At 40.6% G+C, this 23,303-nt stretch overlaps 1 protein-coding gene across 3 annotated transcripts in view; it reads right to left on the reverse strand.

Annotated features, from left to right (window-relative positions):
* The window catches only part of XPO6 (exportin 6), a 114,872-nt gene that overhangs the window by 25,454 nt on the left and 66,115 nt on the right, over positions 1-23,303 (reverse strand). For 2 of the 3 annotated variants that reach the window (XM_036905701.2, XM_057487082.1), the window contains 5 exons: positions 22,933-23,042; positions 8,980-9,088; positions 7,486-7,578; positions 6,313-6,382; positions 40-199 (listed from right to left, as the gene is read on the reverse strand). In XM_036905701.2, the coding sequence (XP_036761596.2) occupies positions 40-199; positions 6,313-6,382; positions 7,486-7,578; positions 8,980-9,088; positions 22,933-23,042 (542 nt within the window). The remainder of the gene's footprint in view (positions 1-39; positions 200-6,312; positions 6,383-7,485; positions 7,579-8,979; positions 9,089-22,932; positions 23,043-23,303) is intronic. The other variant, XM_036905702.2, reaches the window with a different exon arrangement.

The raw sequence follows: 23,303 nt of genomic DNA on the forward strand, positions 1-23,303 counted from the left end.
TGAAGGAGGGATGGCTCCATGATTTAAATGCCCGCCTACCTCTCCACGACCGTGAGGGCATCGCTGAACCGCGCAGCAAACACATCTCCGATAAAGTACTCAGCTAAGCGGCCCACAGCCTGCAGGAGGGAGCTCAAGTCTCTCAGGGAACAGTGCAATCGCCGGCAGTCGTTCTCCGCTGTGATGTTCAACCTGTGTCCTGGAACAGAACACCTCAGATAGTTTTTCACAGGAAGAACATGATGTAGTTACCACTATAGATAACAGCTCCTCAAGACAAGCGACATTTAGCAAAGCTTATTTCTGAAATGCAGCAACCCACAGGCTGCTTCCCAGTAACGAGCAGGGAAACTGGGCCCAGTCTCCACCTAAACCCAAGCCCACATGCACTCTAGGGCCAAGGGAGGGGCAGACAGCCTGGGGTGTACTAAATGGACCGAGCCCCTGACCTGACCCCTCCTGACCTTGTCAGGTACTGGTACCATCTATTTTACATCCAAGGAACCATACCCAGGGAGGCCCGGTAACTTGCCTAACATAGGTCTTGTTTCTGAGGCAGAGCTGGTATCCTAAGCTAAGGCTATGCAACTCCTAACTTGCTCACCTTCTGCACATGGCCTGTCACAATAAAATCTCTCCATGGGCTGACAGGCAGGATTCACCTCTGCTCCAAGAAGAGGGTGCATTCAGCCCTCCACCCCAGAAGGGTCGCACAGTAAGTAATAAAAGCATGGGACTCAGAAGACACAGACTCGCCTCCGCTTACAGCTCTGTGCCTCAGCAAGCCCTTCTAAGTCTCAGTTTTCTCATCTTTAAAACAGAAAAAAAATGGCACTACCTACTTCACTAATGTAAGGGCTAAGTTAGAATGAGTAAGAAACCCTGTAAACTATAAAGCATTATTTAGTGCTTGTAGTAATTATGAATAACAAAGCTAGTGATTTTTTAAGGCCTGAAACGTTTTATTTTTCAACGTAATTTCTTCAAGCTGAGCAAGGAGGGTGCAAAGATGAAGGACAAAAACATCCTCAATTCAGCCACCTCCATGCCCTTTGGATCCACCTCCTCACAAAGGCTAGGGGAGAGAGAGTCTAAGTCTGGTCAAGTCCTCCTCCCATGCATGGGGGTGAGAGGGGAGCAGCAACAGTAATGCCACTGCCCCCGGGGCACCTGTACCACCACCACTCCCTACATACTTTCAACCCTGCTCTCTCATGCTGCCACTTCAAGTTCTGAATGTTAGGAGAAGAGCTGGCTCTCACCAACCCTCCTCCTTTAACTCCAGCTAAACGGGGAGTGCCTGAACTCCCCAGCATCAACCCCAAGTCTCTGTGACCTCACCTCCTCCTGATTCTATACTAGCATCTGGACCCACTGATAAGTTCCAGTGCCTCATGTCTCACAAACTGGTATGTCTGCCTGGATGGCTCATCGCATCCTCTGGAACATGCCTTGCCCCCTCTTACAGATCCTCCAGACTCACATAAGAATACCTTTTCTGGGAGGCCTTCACTCCCCACCACCCCCACAGAGGGAACATGCTTCCCTCCCCTCCTGCATTCATCCAGGACACCTCATGCACAGATGGGAGGCAGAATGATTCTTAAGTCTGCTCTCATTGACTACGGACTCCTTCACAGTGCAGGGTTATGCCCGCAGCCAGCCCAGCACCTGGTACAGAGTGGGCGGGCACAAATGGATGAATTAAGCTGATACTAGAGAAGGGATATAGAACAGAGAGCAAATGAGAGCAGGACAGCGAGTCTTGGGGAGCTTAATTTCCTCATACTGCCCTTGGGCATATTCACTTTATTATGTAAAGGTGAATATGGATAAGCAACACCTTTGAGAGGAAAACACCTAAGCCCCAACACCTAAGAAACTGGTGGATGAAGTAGCAAGCTTGATGCCTCAGATCCTATACAGACTTCCAAGTGGTGTACACAGCTCCCAAGTGAGAACAGGAGCCAGAAAAGGGGACACTATGGCCAGGGGCACTGTCATATCCCAAGGAGCAGAACAAAATGAAGGGGCACCTCAAGGAAGGCACTTACAATGACAGAGCCAGTGCCAAAGGCTGGCTGCTCCCCCTTCTACACTTCACGTGGACAGCAGTCCCTTGGTGCAGAAAACACCCACTGAGCCCGTTGGGGTGGGCATCTAAGGAGAGTGAGCCAGCTCCTCCAGTCAGAGCAGGAGGATGGCCACTCCACACCAGCCAGATGAGCCCAGAGCATGAAAACCAAAAGGTATTTTTGGTCATGCTTGGTCACGTGACAGGGAACACTGCCTCTCTCCTCACCTCCCAGTTCACAGAAGTACACAATTCTATACCATCTGAAGGTCAACCAGGTTGCAACTATGCAACCCACTCCCAGGGGAAAGTAAGACTGCTGTACCTTTGCACACCCACCAAGCTTTAGGGCTCTGTAGGAAATAAACCCTTAAAGAATATATACCCTGGAACTGGTTATGGTGGTAGTATAGGCCAAAGAAAGAGACCAGCTTTTCTGTCAAAGAGCAGTGGGAGAACACTCTCTCTGGATGCACCCATCTTCATCTCTCACTCCTTTTCCTACCAAGCTCTACCCTGATGACTAGTTTTCAATTTATTCATTGTACTTAATAGCTAGAACTAGGTGCCCTAGGAACTAGGGTCTTAAATATTTTAAGCATGAAGGAAAATACTCTGAGTTTCTCTCTTAAAAACCAAACCAAACATCACCATAAATTAGATTCCCATTGTAGTATGGTCCCTAATAGCTGATTATTAGACACCTCAGAAGCCATCCTGCCCCGGCCTCCCCTTTGGCCCTGCAAGCACACAAACACATCTGAAGCACAGCCTTCCCCCAACATTGCCCCTTCCTACCCAGCCCTTCAACCTCCTCCTGGACACCTCAACTGAATGCTAGAGAGCCCAATGCCTTTTGAGGGAGTCTTCCATCTTTGGACAGCTTGGTCAACAACATAGGGCAAATTCGTCCCCCTATAATTCCTCCTTATTATCCGCAGTCCTACCCTTCAGGGTAGAACACAAAACAAGCCTAAGCCTGCTGACACGTGACAGTCTTGGGGGGATGCAAAGGCAGGGGAGCAGTCTTGCAAATCTCCTTTTGGCTAATATACACCCCTGGGTCCCTTCCATTTCCCACATTACCCTCCTCCTGAGAATCCTTACCACCTTGATCACTACCCTCTAACCCTGCCCTAATTTGTCTAACAAGAGCAGTACCTATAATGTACATCAACTTGGAACACTATGTGCATGTGTTTTAAATTGTTAGTTTGAACCATATAAAATTGCTGAGATTTGACCATTTCTGGCCTAAGAAAACTGCAATTCCATATCATTTAACTTACTACATATGCCATCTAAGGTTCATGTTAATCAAAACTACAGACAGTTTTTGCCCACTATCTATAAAGCAGACAAACACACAGGTAGTTAAGCACTCCAAATCTAAGTCTCCACCCCTGCCCCCCAGCCTATAAACCTCATCCCACCGCCACCACGAAATCATGTAAGGCACCACCTCAACCTGAGGAGGCAGGCCACAGGTCCCACTGTAAGAGCTTTTCTGATCCATCCATACTTCCCTCTTTTTTGGCTAAGGCTTGGATTTCTCCCCAATAGCACAGAACATCTACAAAGTGGAACCTTCAGAATATTGCTACATAAAAGTTTTAGGAAGAGAAAATATAAGAGCCACATTAAGTCCTATCTTATATGAACCAAGTCATCCTGAAGCTGTCTAGATGTGCTCTAAGCCATATCCAAAGAACAGCTCCCTGGCAAATCACTACCCTGGAAAAAAACCTTAATGCTAAGTATAATTCATCTTCTCTTTTTGGTGGGGTGCTGGGGAGGTGGAGGTGTGAAAATTAGCATTTGAGAAATTCCAAACAAAGAACACAATTATTCTATATTAATACATATTATTGCAGATGAAACAATCTCTTTGGCAAGAAGGATTCCATGGCTAAACAGAAAAGTTAACAGGAGTTATTTCTTAGAGCAAAAATGTTCCCTCAATGAGCAAAGATCTCAATGAAGAGTGGCAGAAGCCAAATATATACAAAGTGGATACTTTAAAGCCATGTAAGGACCCATCAGTCTAAGGGGCACAACAACCAATGAGAGGATTTCTCAAGCCACAAATGGTGGGAAAGACAGTGACAGTGACAGCAAAGGATGACCTCCCAGGGGTAAAAGAGGCATAGCAGCCCATGTGCCACAGTGACATGTTTTGCCTTGGACTTTACTGAGAAAGTGGAAGCAGGCAGATCAGCAGTAGCAGAGTAAATACTAAACTCCCAGCTATACAAAGCTCCAGAGGAAACCAAGAATTAAAGGCTGGCTACAGCATGGAGATTATTTGAGGGGGTAAATGGCCCTGGGAACCAGGGAACAAAATGTACTCAGAGTTTCTGTTTTTTAATGGCCTTAGCATTGGAAACTTGGATTGTGAGCCACCACAGGATGGGGGAATGCTTCATCATGGATAAGAGAGCTCATTTTAAAACACAAAATAATATTTCTCTGGCCTGAGAGGTTTCACCACTGGAGTATACACCAAGGACTGGTGCTAAGGATGAGACTTAGAAATGATCTGGAGGAGCAAAGTGCACCATGAAATTGCCAGTCAATGGGTTCAAATGAGAACAGGTATATGGTATTTCATTTAAGGAAAAATAAATTCTCAGATGAGGAACTCTAAGTTATCAGTTACGTCTCAGAAAAAGGATTTAAGAATCACTGCAGACTTTCACCTGAAGACAGACTTGATGTAATATTGAAAAGTCAGCTATAATACAGAAAAGGAAACTTAGGGGTTACTTTTTGAGTACATGCTTGATTTTTTAAGATCAAGAAGAATGTCTTTAAGGTTCTAAGCACATTCTAATTTGAATAGTGACTTTGAGGGAGAGATCATCAGGGCACAATTTTTCCCAAGAACGGATTCTATAAACATCTGCAGCATTTATACACACTGATTTTCATTAAATGTTGACAGCATATTTTACAAGCAGGTTTGCTTTGAAAAACAGTCTTTTCAAAGTTGTGTATAAGCTGTTCTTACCCTATTTACAAAACTAGGGCTTATACTTGGGGAATGCCAAGTCCCATCACCCTCCTGGGGCCCAGAGGATTATTTAAAAGCTAATAAAGTCATGGAAACAAGCCGTCACAGGCCACCAAGAAGGGCAGCCTCAGAAAGAGCCTCCCATGGAGGCTCTGCCATGAATAACAAACTTGCCCAGAAGATGGGCTGCACCCTGGGCAGTTCTGTGCCAGGCTGAAACAACAGAGTTACACAGCAGAGGGGCTGCAGGCAGAGCCAGGCATAGTTCCTGCAAGGAAAACAAGAACAGCAGTGGGAAGTGACCACAGGCGATGCTGGAGAGGGAGCAGTGGGCAAAGCACAGGTGTGCTTACAAGCACCATGTTAAGTTTCCAGTGTTTTCAGCTGGCAAAATCAATGTCAGATTTTAGTTAATCCAATTTTTTATCATTCCCTTTTATACCATCTTGGGACTAATACTAACAAGCTATGTGACTTTGCAGAAATTAACATCTCTGAATATCAATTTCTTATTCTGTAAAACACAGTAACTTCTATTAGTATTTACACCTCACAAGACAGCTGAGAGAATTAATAAGACAGCATAAGCAAATAATACAGTGTCTCACATGTGATGAGTTCCACAAACAGAAGCTATTATTATTAACAAAACAACAAAAAAATGCTAACGTTAACCCCAAGCCGGTGAATCCTGCAAATAGCAGCCCAAAGCCTTTCCAACTAGCTGTAGTCAGAGCCTCCCATAGGCCATTACAGAAGGAGAGCCAACAATCCCTAAGTATCAGCATGTTCTACTGTGAGGGTATCAGCATGCTCCAAACGGCTCCTATGCCCTCCTGTTGCTAAAAGACAGAGAAGAAAGAGCACATTTCAGGAAAGTACAAGGCCATTTTTTTCTAGTGTATTTGTTGATTTAAATGACATAAGGAAATACTCTAATTGCTCAGTTTTTTTTAAGTCCTACCCCTCTGCTACAAATTAGCCTCTTTTCTCTGTCTCAGTGAAACACCTCATTGAAATGTACTGTGATAGCCTCATCTTTTACCTCCTTCACAGCTCCTTTTTATCAAGATTTTTTAAAAATATTCTGTTTAGAAATGGAGAAAGATGGAGTGGTGGGGAGGTGGCACTGGAAGAATCATGTTCTGACAGCAAAGAAAGCAATAATTATTAATCCAATTTTTTTTTCAATGTTGGATAAATTAGAAAATAAAAACCAGTTTACCTGACCCTGAAGTAACTATAAACTGTTGTAACCCCAGATAAACTTCTAAATTGTCCTGAAGAACTGGGAACTGAAAACAAAGAAACAAAGATTAAAAAAAAAATGTAAATTTTAATAGTAAAACATTACAAGTACCTATGGGAGGAGTAACAGGATAAAAATTTTTCTCAGGGAACCCTTACAGGCATGTAAGAAGAGGTGGCTCCCCTCAGTGATCCCCACCCCAACAATTTCTACAAATAAAACCACCAATATTTGGAATTAGAAAGAAACATATCAGGCTTCATATCAGGTTGAAACTTTTTTCTCAACAAAGCAGTGGATGCTGGGTATGATTATTATGTTCCTAAAAGAGGACATCAAGCCCCCAAATGATCTACACCTCCCAGAGCTCTGAGTCAGGGCCTATCTCCCTTTGAATCCAAGGGAAATCCTTGGAAGAAATAGCAGGTATGTCTTATTAAAGTGCATGGCAAAGTGAAAAGCCATACTGAATTATTTGGAAGTCAGTTTCCCTTATTTAGCAGACAGGACTTTCATAAACAGAGCTGCATCTCTTCTTTCTAACACGGCTAACTCACCATTAAGACAAAGATAAAACTTTAGCATGACAGGTCCCTAAAGAGGAAGATGGCAAAATAAAACGGCACTTTGCCTAAGAGAACACCAGATACAGCTGGGTTGTGTGATGCACAGCTAACTCCAATAAATAACCTTGCCTTTGAAGAAGAGATGGACTAATAAAATCTCCTCAAATAAACAGCACCACTTAGTGAATGAAATCAGTCCTTATGACTAAAGATTCTAGCACATAAACACAGGCAGAGTGCTAGCAATGAACTTACAAAGGCTTGCTTTTCAGCAATGTAATTTTTACAAATAAATCCTCTATTTGGCCTGGCCCCTTTCAAGCTACTGAAGAAAGCATGAAGGCATCAATAAAATTCTTCTAATACCCAAAAGTTTAGGAAAGAAAAACAGGGCTTCCAAAGGTTGATTTAAAATACTTTGGGAAAACATTAATATTTTTAAATTTGAGGGTAGGTTATGTTAATTATAGTTCTGTTTTAAAAATATGTATTTTATACCACCAATGAGTAAAAAGCCTTACTACTCATGCTATAAATGCAAGAAAATAATTAGGCTCTTCATCCCCTCCCAATGGTAAGTTACCAATGTTGAGAAGGCATGTGTGGGAAGGAGTTCCATCACTCTGGCCACTACCTCCAAGCTCTGGCGTAAGTACCGCTGCCACTCTGTCTGCTGCTGCGGGGGAAACACAGAAGGGTCAGCTCTCCCACAAAGGCAGTCTTGTCATCTTCCCTGCCAACCTGTCTTCAAACACAAGTCCACTCTCAGACATAAAATTTTGAAGAAATGGTGAACAATGGAACCAGGTTACTTGGTACTTTTAAAAGGCCATGTTTAATCCAATGAATTAATTTCATAAAAAGCTATTTCCTCAGAAAGCACATGATCCATGTAAAATGACCTACTTTTCCCCCTACAGTAGGTCATAGGACTACAGGAATAAAAACATCACTTGGGGAATGCTCATGTCCAGCTACAGGATCCATCACTCATTACGTCCTGAGATGTCATTATTATGTTCCTATAACTGACCACATCAGTGCCATTCAAAGTATGGTCTACAGAGAGGCAGAATCAACATCTCCTGGGGGCTTGTCAGAAATGCAAATTCTGTGCCCCCCCCACTCCAGACCTCCTGAACCAAAATCTAACAACCTATCCCAGTGAAACTGATCCATGCTTAAAATATGAGCACAAGCCTAACTCATACAGTTAACAAGATGTGAAGCTAAAATTTACCAAGCACCTATGTACCAGGCATGCAGCCAGTCTTTCACAGGTGGTACCCTCATGTAACTGTCAACACAGGCTGATCACACATATACCCTTTTGGGAGATGAGGAAATTAAGACCCAGAGAAACTCAACGCCCAGGCTTCAATCTCCTTTGTGCCCAAGTCCCAGAGACTCCAATCCAAGCCATCTGGTTACAAGTACAGAGCTCTTTCTAACTAACCCAAACATGGCTATTCTCATGGGCTTGACCATGACACAGGGACGGCTATTTAAGAGCTACATTACTGACTTGAAAATTTTTAAGTGCAGGATGGTTAAGAAAAAGGAACACTGGAGTTGTATCCTTAAAAATATTTTCCTTACCAAATGTAGGGCACACCACCATTAACAGACTCAAGATTGATTTGAAGAGATACCAGTTTACAAAATATACTCAAAAGACATTTCCTTTCATTTCAACTTTATCATTAAGTATCTCTTTATTTCCACTAGCTTTTATTTGTTGCCCACCCAGAGTGGGGAGCAGAGGTGTGGGTACAAGGCACGGGAAACAGGAAGGATACAGAGTCCTTACTAAACCACTTTTCACTGCACACATGGTTTTCCACTTACATCTCTAGTTCATATGGGCAAAAATGCCTGTAAAACATTTTTTTTTTAAACAATTAATGAACCCAAAAAGACCAGTAGGATGTAAATTCCACATGCAAAACTCAAACTGTAAGACTACTCTGGCTTAAAAATAGTCTCCAGAGCAGAGGGCTTACAGGTTCCCAATTCCCATTTTGATTCATACCACAACCTGACCATGAGGAAAGGTCAACCAGGGTGTGCCGCTTACATCATCATCCAGAGTCTCATCATCCAACTCCTCCAACTGGGCCTGGTTGTATCTGAACTGGATTCGATTCAACACCTCTGTGAGCAAGAGGACTAGAGCGTCTTCGTACCTGTGTGGCAGGGAGAAATTCAACATCAGATGAAAGCAGGCTTTTAGCCTAGGATTTTGAAAAGACCTCCTGCACTATGAAAGGAATGGTGTCCATGCTAGATTACAATATACAAGAAGCATCTAAATTTATGGACAAGTGTGTATGTGACAGTGCAATGGTGCAGGGGTATTTATTTAACTATGTTCAAGGCACCTTCTTGATGGACTGACCCTTTCATTATTATATAATGTCCTTCTCTGCCTGTAGTAGCAATTTCTGTCTTCAAGTGTCCTTTGTCTGGACTTCGTATAGCTATTCCAGCTCTCTTTTTGTTATTGTTTGCAGAGTATTTTTTTTATGTCCTTTTACTTTCAACCTATTTGTCTCTGAAACTAAAGTGAGTTTCTTGTAGACAACATGTGATCAGATCATGTTTTTTAATCCATTCTGTCAACCTCTGTTTTTCAACTGGATAAGCTAATCCTTTACATTTAATGTAATTACTAATAAAGAAGGACTTACTTCTACCATTTTGCTATTTGTTTTCTCTATGTCACACCTTTTGTTCCACAATTCTTCCATTATTGCTTCTTTAATGTTAAATAGATATCTCCTAGTGTACCATTTAACTCCCCTTCCATTTTCTTTTACCATGCACTTTTTTGGTTATTGTCTCAGTTGGGTGCCCTGGAGATTATAGGTACTATATATAAATAGAAATTAATTCAATGACTCAATCCTTCTAACTGTAAGAGGTAGGTGCTATTATTGTTATTTTTCTGATTAGGAAACTGTAATTAACGCAAATTAAATAAATTGCCTGAGGTCACAGAGCTAGCTGATTTCAACCTAGGGCTCCCTAACTCAACATTCCATGTTCTTCTCTCTGCACATAAACCACCAATGGGCTTTGAGCCTGCCCCACCCACTCCCGAAAACCTAATCTTTAGTCAATTTTAAGAACAGTTAAAATCTAAAAGAAGAAATGGAGAAAGCCTGGGGAAACCCTGACACTTTGATCTATGTCTAAGACTAATTTCTCAAAGAAACATTTGGAACCCTAGGCTTAGATATTTTCCACATGTGATAAGAACACCCCTCAGAAGACACCAAGTTACATTGCAAGTGGCTACCACAACGGCCAAAAAACCAGTAATTTTCAAGAACAATGTTTCCTAAATGCTTGCTTGTCCTGAAATGTTTCTCAGATAAACTCAGGGCTGCTCCCACTCACGAAGCAACCACCCATGCTGGTTACTTAGCCATCAGCTAATCTACTTCCACACTATGCAGAGTGGGGACAGAAGCCGCATGAAGCACCCCTGTCCGCTGCCTGGTAGGCTCTGTCGGCAGGGGCCCTGGAGGAAGGCAGAAGGAGGGGTACAGGGATGCCATCCTTCTGTTGACTTGCTGTCCTGGCAGCACTGCCCCCAAAATGGTCACCTGGCAGTAACAATGGTTCCAGTTTCCAGCTTCCACATTCCCAGAACCAGCCTCATCATGCACTCTCAGAGGTGCCAGCAAAAGCCAGGTTACATCCTCCCCTCAGAGACCTGAGCTCTAGCTGCATGGGGTGTTTCCCTCTTACCTTCTAGATTCTATAATAACCCAACTCCTTCCTCTGCACCCCAGAAATGGGGGTGGAGCTGCTTCCTGTAGTTACCACTCTGTTATCTCAGTGTTACGTTTTTGCATTTCTAGTCCTCTGAAACTTACTTAATCCATTCTGTACACTGAATTCTTAAAATAATTGTATGTTTTCTATTTTCCTGCCAGGACTCTAACAAATACACCCCCTGATCTAATACACGTGAGTGAGTACTAGGACAACAAGATAACCAAAGCTGAACAGTATCTAATGCCGAGATCAACACAGGCTATCTAAGTCTGGGTTACAATCCATGTGATGAGACTCTGCAGAGGCAGTCTAAAGACTCCTTAAAAATCTCCTTAATTGTCACATTTCAGAGTTTGGTGGGCACAAGGACTCACTTCACTAGAGACAGAAACATTGTGCACATCCCTGCCCACCCACGCTGAACAATGAGTCCTTCAGTGTGTGCAAATAACTACACAGACTAGAGCAAGGTAACCAAGCACAGACCAGAAAAGAATGCTGGCAGGGAAAATCACTAATAAAATTGGCAACATATGTGGGAAAAACTGCTGATGGAATCAAAGTCCCACTTCAGTAGACTTCAAAGAAAGGTAAGATCAAACACTTGAGCCTGAGCTTCAGTTTATTTTCACAGGACACATATTTCTTAACTGACAGAAGTTTCATGCTGTAAATTGCTATGATGTGGGAGACTCGAGGATTAAAGATGGCAGCATGAGAGGTGAGACAGAGGCCTCCTCCCAAACCAAATATAACATGAAAATATAGTTAATACAACTAATCCTGAAAGAGCAACAGGACAGAAGGATGGATGCACGAGACTGCATACACCTGGAGAAAAGAACAGATCTCACAGAACAGGATAACGTACCAAAGCCATGATCTGGCGGGACCCAAGCCTTTCCCCAACCCCAGCTCACTGGTGGAAGGAAGAGAAACAGAGCAGGGAGGGAGTGGAGGCCTAGGACTGCTGAACACCCAGCCCTGGAGATCTGCACTGGGAGTATGAACCTACACTACATGGTGCTCTGGAGATTAGTGGGGTTGGAAAGTTAAGACAGGCGGAATACTTGGAGAGACTGAGATTCCAGCCACTTGTGGAAAACAGGGATGCACATCCCAAAAGAAAGGTGGGCAGTTTGAGAGACTACCTAACAGCAAGAAGGCTGCTAAAGGGGCAAAGATTGCACCAAGCTTGCTGCTCAGGAGAAAGGACCGGTGGACAAAATTGTCCAGGCGCACTCTGCCCAGCAGGTTGGGAACTCTCAGGAGCTTCAGGTGCTCCATCCCCCTGGCTCGCTACGCAGCTCCAAGGCCCCCAATGTGATACACAGCCTGCTGCACCTTCCTCCCAGCCTGCACCAGCTTGCAAACCAGCAGCCCCTGCCCTGGCTTCAGACCAGCCACAGGGAGGCCCTGCCTATGGCACCTACAAACACAAAGCATAGAGGCTTACACCCATGTGCTTGGACCACTGGTTCTGGCAGTGGAGACAGGCACAGCAGCCAGAAAGCAAGAAACAGCTTTTTCCACCCCCATGCCCCCGTGACCCCCCAATATCTCTCCAGGGGCTGAGAGACTCCAGAGGGTAGAGCTTCTGGTCATTAGAGGGCACCACATACAAATATGAAACGTCAAATGAACCTGTTTCAAACCAAAATCCCACAAACACCAGAAAAAAGGCCAAGTGAAACTGAACTCATCAATCTTACTGAAAGAAATTTAAAAATAAAAATCATAAACATACTCATGGAAGTACAGAAAAATATCTAAGAACTCAGGGACAAATTCCGACCTGAGATACAAACGTTCAACAATACAGTATCTGCAATGCAACATATAATGGAGTAATTTAAAAGCAGATTAGATGCAGTAGAGGAAACTGTAAATGGAATAGAAATTAGAAAACAGAAACACAGAGAAGTTGAGGCAGAGAGAAAAAAGGATCTCTAGGAATGAAAGAATATTGAGAGAACTTTGTGACCAATCCAAATGGAACAATATTCACATTATAGGGATATCAGAAGAACAAGAGAGAGAAAAAGGGATAGAAAGTGTCTTTGAGGAGGTAACTGCTGAAACTTCCCCAATATGAGGATGGAGATAGTCTCCCAGGCCATGGAGATGCACAGATCTCCCAACAAAAGGGACCCAAGGAAGATAAGACCAATACATATAATAATTAAAATGGCAAAGATCAAGGCTAACAACAGACTTTTAAAAGCAGCCAGAGAGAGAAAAAAAGATCACAAACAAAGGAAAACCTATCAGGCGATCATCAGACTTCTCAACAGAAACCTTAAGGCCAGAAAGGAGTGGCATGATATACTTAATGCAATGAAGCAGAAGGGCCTGGAAACAAGAATATTCCACCCAGCAAGATTATCATTTAAATTTAAAGGAGGGATTAAACAATTTCCAGATAAGCAAAAACTGAGAGAATATACCTCCCACAAACCATCTCAACACTGTATTTTGGAGGGACTGCTTTAGATGGAAGTGTTCCTAAGGCTAAATAGCTGTTACCAGAGGAAATAAAATTACAGTCAAGAAAGTAGAACAATTACTAAGCAGATGTGAAATCAAATCAACTACCCCCAAAATCAGTCAAGGGATAGACAAAGAGTACAGAATATGATACCTAATATATAAGGAATGGATGATGACAAAAAAGGAGGAAAAAAAAAAAAAACCTTTAGATTGTGTTTGTAGAAGCATACTAAGTCAGTTAAATTAGACTGGTAGATAGTAAGGAAGTTACCCTTGAACCTTTGGTAACCATGAATCTAAAGCCTGCAATGGCAATAAGTACATAACTGTCGATAATCACCCTAAATGTAAATGGTCTGAATGCTCCAATCAAAAGATACTGAGTCACTGAATGGATTAAAAAAACAAGACCCATCTATATGCCACCTATGAGAGACTCACTTCAAACCCAAAGACATGCAAAGATTAAAAGTGAAGGGATGGAAAAAGATATTTCATGCAGCTAATAGGGAGAAAAAAGCAGGAGTTTCAGTACTTATATCTATCAGACAAGAGACAAAGAAGGACATTACATAATGATAAGGGGTCAGTCCAACAAGAGGATAGAACTATTATAAGTATCTATGCACCGAACACAGGAGCACCTACATATGTGAAACAAATACTAACAGAACTAAAGGGGAAATAGAATGCAATGCATTCATTTTAGGAGACTTCAACACACCACTCACTCCAAAGGAAAGATCAACTAGACTGAAAATAAGTAAGGAGACAGAGGCACTGAACAACACATTAGAACAGATGGGCCTAACAGACATCTACAGAACACCCCACCCAAAAGCAGCAGGATACACATTATTCTCAAGTGCACATGGAACATTTTCAACAACAGATCATATACTAGGCCACAAAAAGAGCCTCAGTAAATGCAGAAAGGGTGAAATTGTACCAACCAAATTCTCAGACCACAAAGGTATGAAACTGGAAATAAATTACACAAAGAAAATGAAAAAGCCCACAAACACATGGAGGCTTCACAACATGCTCCTAAGTAATCAATGGAACAATGACCGAATAAAAACAGAGATCAAGCAATATATGGAGACAAATGACAATAATTCAACACCACAAAATCTGTGGGATAAAGCGAAGGCCGTGCTAGGAGGAAAGTATAATGCAATACAGGCCTACCTCCGAAAAGAAGAACAACCCCATATGAACACTCTAAACTCACAATTAACGAAACTAGAAAAAGAAGAACAAATGAGGTCCAAATCAGTAGGAGGTATAATAAAGAGCAGAAATAAATAAAATCAAGAATAAAACAATGGAAAGAATAAATTAAACGAGGAGCAGGTTCTTTGAGAAAATAAACAAAACAGATAAACCCCTAGCAAGACTTATCAAGAAAAAAAGTCTACACACATAATCAGAAATGAGAAAGGAAAAATCACTACACACACCACAGAAATGCAAAGAATTATTACAGAATACTATGAAAAATTATATGCTAACAAACTGGATAACCTAGAAGACATGGACAACTTTCTAGAAAAATAACAATCTTCCAAGGCTGACCCAGAAGAAACAAAATCTGAACAGATCAATTACCAGCAAAGAAATTTAACTGGTAATCAAAAAACTACCTAAGAACAAAACTCCTGGACCAGATGGCTTCGCCACTGAATTTTATCAAACATTTAGTGAAGACCCAATATCCATCCTCCTTAAAGTTTACCAAAAAGTAGAAGAGGAGGGAATACTCCCAAACTCATTCTATGAGGCCAACATTACTCTAATACCAAAACCAGACAAAGATACCACAAAAAAAGAAAATTACAGACCAATATCCCTGATGAACATAGATGCAGAAATACTCAACAAAATATCAGCTAACCAAATTCAAAAATACATTAAAAAGATCATACATAATGATCAAGTATAATTTATTCCAGGGATGCAAGGACAGTATGATGTTCAAAAATGCATCAACATCATCCACCACATCAACAAAAGGGACAAGAACCACATGATCATGTCCATAGATGCTGAAAAAGCATTCAACAAAATTCAACATCCATTCATGATAAAAACTCTCAACAAAATGAGTATAGAGGGTAAGTACCTCAACATAATAAAGGTCATATATGACAAACTCACAGCCAACATCATACTTAACAGTGAGAAGCTGAAAGTTTTTCCTTTAAGATTGGGAACAAAACAAGGATGCCCACTCTCCCCACTTTTATTGAAGATAGTTCTGGAGGTCCTAGCCACAGCAATCAGACAACACAAAGAAATAAAAGGCATCCAGATTGATTGGCAAGGAAGAATTTAAACTGTCCCTGTTTGCAGATAACATGATATTGCACATAAAAAACCCTAAAGAATCCACTTCAAAACTACTAGATCTAATATCTGAATTCAGCAAAGTTGCCAGATACAAAATTAATACACAGAAATCTGTTGCATTCCTGTACACTAATGATGAACTAGCAGAAAGAGAAATCAGGAAAACAATTCCATTCACAATTGCATCAAAAAGAATAAAATACCTAGGAATAAACCTAACCAAGGAAGTGAACAACCTATACTCTGAAAACTACAAGACACTCATGAGAGAAATTAAAGAAGACACCAATAAAGGGAAGTACATCCCGTGCTCATGGATAAGAAGAATTAATATCGTCAAAATGACATCCTGCCTAAAGCAATCTACAGATTCATGCAATCTCTATCAAAATACCAACAGCATTCTTCAACAAACTAGAGCAAATAGTCCTAAAATTTATATGGAACCACAAAAGACCCCGAATAGCCAAAGCAATCCTGAGAAGGAAGAATAAAGCAGGGAGGATTACACTCCCTGACTTCAAGCTCTACTACAAAGCCACAGTAATCAAGACAATTTGGTACTGGAACAAGAACAGACCCACAGACCAATGGAACAGAATAGAATCCAGATATAAATAAACCCAAGCATATATGGTCAATTACTATATGATAAAGGAGCCATGGCTATACAATGGGGAAATGACAGCCTCTTCAACAAATGGTGTTGGCAAAACCGGACAGATACATGCAAGAGAATGAAGCTGGAATATTGCCTAACTCCACACACAAAAGTAAACTCAAAATGGATCAAAGACCTGAATGTAAGTCATGAAACCATAAAACTCTTAGAAGAAAACATAGGCAAAAATCTCTTTAATACAAACACAAGCAACTTCTTCCTGAAAGCATCTCCTTGGACAAGGGAAACAACATCAAAAATGAACACATGGGACTACATCATGCTAAAAAGCTCTGTACAGCAAAGGACACAATCAGCAGAACAAAAAGGCATCCTACAGTATGGGAGAATATATTTGTAAATGACATACCTGACAAGGAGTTAACATCCAAAATATATAAAGAATTCACACACCTCAACACCCAGAAAGCAAATAACCCAATTAAAAAATGGGTGGCAGAATAATATGAATGATACCTTAATAAAAAAAAAATTGGGTGGAGGATATGAACAAACAATTCTCCAAAGATGAAATTCAGATGGCCAACAGGCACATGAAAAGATGCTCCACATCACTAATCATCAGGAAAATGCGAATAAAACCACAATGAGGTATCACCTCACACCAGTTAGGATGGCCAAAATCAAAAAGACTAGGAACAACAAATGCTGGCGAAGATACGGAGAAAGGGGAACCCTCCTACACTGCTAGTGGGAATGTAAACTAGTTCAACCATTATGGAAAGCAATATTAAATTCCTCAAAAAACTAAAAATAGAAATACCATTTGACCTGGGAATTCCACTCCTAGCCATTTACCCAAAGAGTACAAGTTCTCAGATTCAAAAAGATGTATGCACCCCTGTGTTTATTGCGGCACTATTTACAATAGTGAAGATATGGAAGCAACCTATAAGAGTCCATCAGTAGATGAATGGATAAAGAAGAGGTGGTACATATACACAATGGAATACTACTCAGCCATAAGAAAGAAACAAATCCTACCATTTGCAACAACATGGATGGAGCTAGAGGGTGTTATGCTCAGTGAAATAAGCCAGGCAGAGAAAGACAAATACCAAATGATTTCACTCATTTGTGGAGTTGAACAGCAAAGCAAAACTGAAGGAACAAAACAGCAGCAGACTCACAAACTCCCAGAAGGGACTACCAGTTACCAAAGGAGAGGGGTAGGGTGGGTGGCTGGGAGAAGGGGATTGAGGGATATTATGATTAGTACACATGGTGTGGGGGGAATCATGGGGAAAACAGTGTAGCACAGAGAAGACAAGTACTGACTGTGGCATCTTACTAAACTGATGGATAGTGACTGCAATGGGGTATGGGAGGGGAACAACTCGATAATATGGGTCAATATAGTAACCACATTGTTTTTCATGTGAAACCTTCATAAGAGTGTGTATCAATGATAACTTAATAAAAAAGGAAAAGGAAAAAATAATTGCTTTGATGTACCAAAACATTTTCACAATTTTGCTAGGAAAGAAAATCCACTTCAGACCAGAGGACTCATGAAATTTGTCATCTATGAGTTATCTTGCTGAGCTAAAAGAGAGTTTATAAAGACCTTGCAAAGGATAACCCTAAATTTGACCTAAAGTCCTTACTGGCAGTTGGCAACTCTGGCTGAACGAAAACATACCACTTAGAAAAACCCACCCACTAGGAACGAGGCTAAATCACACTGAGATAACTGATCTGCCAAATGTTTGGGGGAGTATATGGATGCGGCAGACTTGGTTGCCTACCCTATAACCAATGTTCCTACTCTCTTAAGAGAGCACTGGGCATTGAGGCCAACTGGAAGACACTCCCCAGCCTCCCTTGCAGCAGGGGTGGTCAAGGACATATTAAAAGAAGCCACTGGGTGGTGCCCATGGGAAAGCTTCTCTAGGAGCCTCTCTTCCTTCTCATTCCTGCTGCCTGAATCAGGGGTATGATGTCTGTAGATTCAGAATCCATCTTTGGCCATAAAGTGACTGTGGAGATGGAAGTCATACCTAAGTCTGGTTGCATAAACAGAAAAAGGATCCAAAACTTTAATCGATATACAAAAATGAGGAGACACTGACCATTTATTAAAGGAAAGACAATAGATATCAACCTCCAGATGACAGAGATGCTAGAATTATGAAAGACTTTTAAAGCAGCTATTAAAACCATCCTACATAAGGTTCTTCAGATGTAAAGTGTTAAGGGCCAAATTGTGTCCACTCAAAACTGATATACTGAACTCCTAACTCCTCAGTGTGACTGTGTTTGGAGATAAGGCCTACAAAAAGGTAGTAAAGATTAAGTGAGGTTGTAATGGTGGAACCTTAGTCCAACAGGCCTAGTGCCTTTATATGAAGAGGAAGAGACATGAGAGAGTGCGTGTATGCGTACTCCCTTTCCCTGTGCATGCACAGAAGAAAGAACATGTGAGGACACAGAGAGAAGGCAGCATCTGCATTCCAGAAAAAGAGCCCTCACAGAAACTGAACCTGCAGTGCCTTGATCTGTGATTTCTAAACTCTGTATACGAGAAAATAACTTCATTATTTAAGCCACCCAGCCTGTGGCATTCTGTTACGGCAGCCTGAGCTAAGTAACACAGAAGGTAAATAATGGGAAAGAAACCTATAACTTTAAGACAACTGACAAATACCTGGATAAATACAATAGACTATTTCTTTCCTTTTAAGAATCTTTAAAATATGAATGATGGATGAAAGCAAAAATAGAACATTGTCTGATGGGGTTTTCAATGTACATAGATATGCAACATACACCAACATAAGGAAGGGAGGGCTAAAGGATCTATATAGTGTAAGGTTTCTACATTACACTTAAAGTGCTAAAATGTTCATATGACATTTATAGGACACTCTACCCAACAACAGAGGAATACACACTCTTTTCAAGGGTGCAATGAAAAATCACCAAGACCAGGTCATAAGACAAACCTTGAATTGAAAAGAATTGAATCACACAAACTATTTTTACAGATCATAATAAACTAGAAAACAACAAGATACAGGGGAAATTTCCAAATTATTTAGAAATTAAAGAGGAAATCTCAAGAGAAATTAGAAAATATTTTGAACTGAATGAATAGAAAAACACAAATTAAAATCTGATGGATAAAGCTAAAGCAATACTCGGGGGGGAAATTTATAACATTTTACACTTAAATACACAATGGAGATAAAACTACAGACCTATATGGCTCAGGTTACAATGTGATTCCAAAAGCACCCCAACTTCTTCCCAAAGTTAAAAAACAAAGATAACATGTTAAGGCAACTATATATTAGGTACTCAGTAAACACAGGATGAATGAAAGAACAAATGAACAAAGAAATGAATAAACACACAGGCAATAAACAAACAACATTCCAAGTCAGATAACTACAAAGGACTGAGGCATAACCCTGGATAACTTTTTCAGCTCAAAGAAATAAGTCAAGACCTCATTCACTTACTCTCTGGGGCAGTCAACTGGATGAATTTCTCTCAGCAGGAGCTAGAAAGCTACAGGAGCCCTGATTTAAACCTAGTTAACACCTTCATTAATTTTATCAAAATGTCATGTGTCACAACAGCACTTTCTCTTCATTAAGCAGAAAAAAAGGGCAGTGATTTTCTCACGCTCACACACATTTGTTTACAGTCCAACCTCATGTCACCAGGAATCCCTGGTTGCCAGTACTCTCACAACACAGGACATGACTCAGTAACTTCAGGTTGCTTAACCCACTTCAGGTTTCCTCATCTTCCTGTAAAAGTAGGTTTCTACACAGGTGGCTCGCTTCACATTAACAAGCACAGAGAGCGAGAGAGAGAAATACTTAGGTACCGAACGCTCACTATCCAGCCAAGGTACTTGACACCCACTGGGTAACTTAATTTTCTCAACTTGTAAGGCAGGCACAACCACCCCTAGAGGACAAAAGAGGAAAAGGAGACTGAAATTCAGGTCCTTCCACACCACCTCAAAATGGCAAATCTGGACAATGAGCCCCATCATAGAAATTGTGTTTAAACACTTATTCCATTAACAATGGGACTCAAGTTCTCTAAAGTTGCCACCAGCTCTAATCAAAAAACTCTTGAGCTTTCTCACTGAACAAGGAACATGCAGAGCTCCAATTTCCAAGTTCCTAGAACCAAAAATAAATCCATGTACATTTTTGCTTCTAAATTTGTAGCCTATAATGCCTACCACTTTGTTGTGATGGATGATGCAAAACCTTTAAACCACAAGGGACAGGAACTGAGTGCTGCCTCTGTGACTTAACCACACCTATGTTCCCATTTAAGACACCAAGAAAACATTTTTGACTACTTCCTGCAAGAACAGTTGCTTCTGAAATTCTGGCTCAAGCCACAAATGTTATTCCCAAAGCAGCCCAACTTCTTTCAGATATATTTTATCAGCTCAAAAACATTTGATCACATTTACATGCTCTTAGTTAAAATAAATGTGATAATTACCAGTAGCCAGTGTTATCAGCTTGATAATTGTAATTACCTTAAACAGGATATCTGATATAGTGGGGTCTCCTATAACATAGAGCAGTAGTTTCCAAACTTTCAAAACTTACTTAAAAACTTTTGAACACACATTTGTATAAACACACAATCTAAGAGGTGATGGGAAAAATATATAAAGTTCAACTATTTTTTTTGTGCATCCCAGTGGACTACCTTATACACCCTTACTTATAGTCTTGCACGCTAGACCAGCTGGGAGTACGTGATCAGCAAGCAGTTCCCCAGGTACGGGGTTATAGATAAAACACATACCAGTTTGAAGGTTTGGGAGGTTTGTTTTGTTTTGTTTTTTTAAGAATAAAAGTGGCATAAGTATATATTTTTTTAAAGTCATGAAAAATTAGAAAGCCTCATTTAGGATGGTGATCAAGTGATCAATGAGAAAAATCCCTAATGTTTAAAGTGGTCAGCCATCACTCCTGACAACAGTAACATCAAATGGCAGATGCCTGGGCAGGCAAGTCAACATCTGTAGGAAACTAAAGGCCTTTAGCCTGTGCAGGGGGTCCTGCCGTTTAACTCCATGGTCACCACTACATTCAAACGGCAGCAACATCTTCTATTACTTACTGTCACTACTGAGGTCATTTATTGAGTGCCTCATGCTAGGTGCTGTGCCAGGTATTTTATACACATGATTTCCTTGAATCCTACCCATCCTGCAAGAGAGGTATTATTAGTATGTTCACTTTGCAAGAGGAATTGAGATGCGCATATAGCCTGACCAAAAGTAACAGTACTAACATGAAGCAGAAGAGGCAGTTAAATTCCACCAGTGCTCTTTCTATTGGCACAACCAGCTGCATAAGTGGAATTTTAATACTATTAAGCTGCTATAGGATATTTTCTCAATGGAGTCATTTATTCTCCACCCCAAAAGCACATTTGTACTGTGCTTTAAAAAGCATTTTCAAATTATTTCCTCAGTTTATTCTTCCAACAAGTCTGAGAGATGTGAATGAGTATCTACTACTAAATATACCAAAATCAGACAGACCTGGAACCAGAAAATGAGACTGCTTGACGTATAAGGAAGAGAATTTGGTGGAAGTACCTTTTCTTTGAAGAATCTCATTCAAAAACACTTAACTTACAGTTGGCGAATTCACCAAAATCAGGATTATGATACATGAATGTACTACCCATTAACCACATTTGACCTGACACTACAGCAACTTGTAAATTACTTTTTAATCACAAAAATAATATTTGGGAACAAAAGTTCCAATGTTTAAACTTGGAATGCAAATATTCTGTTTACAATTTTAAAAACTCTTAAAACCTCAGCAATGGAAAGGGTCTTAGACATTCAGTCCAACTTCATCCCAACCAGTGATTCTCCTCACCACCTCCATTTGGCTGTTTTTGGGGAGGGGGTGTTCACTGTCTCCAACCCCAACCACTAATACCACTTACTGAGTACTTACAATGTACTATGCCCTCTAGATACATTAGCTTATTATTTCATCTCAGAAATGAAATGATCATTAATGAAATAATGACCAATAATAAAATACACTTTCTGCCTGCAAGCAAGAAAAATGGGTTTGAGAAAACACATGGGAAAAAAAGCACCTCTCTATTTTCTGTTCTTAAAAAGTACAAAAGTAATCAATCATCTTTGGATTGTAGAATTACAGATAACTTATCTTCTTTATATTTTTCTTTATTATCCTATGTTTTTTAAAATAAATACTTTTTTTGCTTGACAAGAATTGATGACTTTATTTAGGAAATTCTCAAATACACACTAAAGAAGAATATAATGAACCCCAAGATTCTATTAACTAAGTTCAACATGAATTATCAACACACAGCCAACCCACTTTCCTCCATCCCCAATGGACTATTTTAAAGCAAATCCCAGATGTCATAACATTTCATCCAATAAATACTTCAGTCTGTAGCTCTAAAATAAGGGCCACTTTTTTTAAAAGCCCACAAGAGCATTATCACATCTAAAAAATTAATAATACACATTACTTTTTTAATCAGAAAAAAATGTTTTAAGATAATGAAACATTTAAGGGAAAAAAGAAAAGAAATGCTCAATGGTCTTAATACCTAAACAGCTTAAGTGAGCCTGTTTCACTGAAAGGATCTGCCTGCATGGTTTGCCCTGTTAAGCCACAAGAAAAACAGCAAAAATGTCTATTTCTAGTTATCAATGTTTCTGGGGTTTACCTGTTGAGAACTGCTTCCTTGTCTCCCAGACGACTTTTAATTTTACTTGTCAGATAGTCCAAAAAGAGCGTCCAGATATCCAAACAAGAGAAGTAACCTTCATGAGTAGGCTACGGTGCAAAAGAAATCCAGACAATGAAATTACTTAATGCAACTACTCCTTAAGAACACACCCACCAGTGTTTACTTCCACCAGCATGGTCCAACCCTAAGCCTGGATTCCCTCATGTTGCTGATAACCACAACAAGCATCTTTCAGTCTTCACGATTAGACCCTGCTGACAACACAAGGGTATCATGGAACACATCATTAGGGAAATATCATGCAGGAAAAACTGAATTCCAAAGAAAGTCAGGTTGAACACCTTTAA

Source organism: Manis pentadactyla, chromosome 10, assembly GCF_030020395.1.
Source record: "Manis pentadactyla isolate mManPen7 chromosome 10, mManPen7.hap1, whole genome shotgun sequence".
Taxonomy (NCBI): Eukaryota; Metazoa; Chordata; class Mammalia; order Pholidota; family Manidae; genus Manis; species Manis pentadactyla.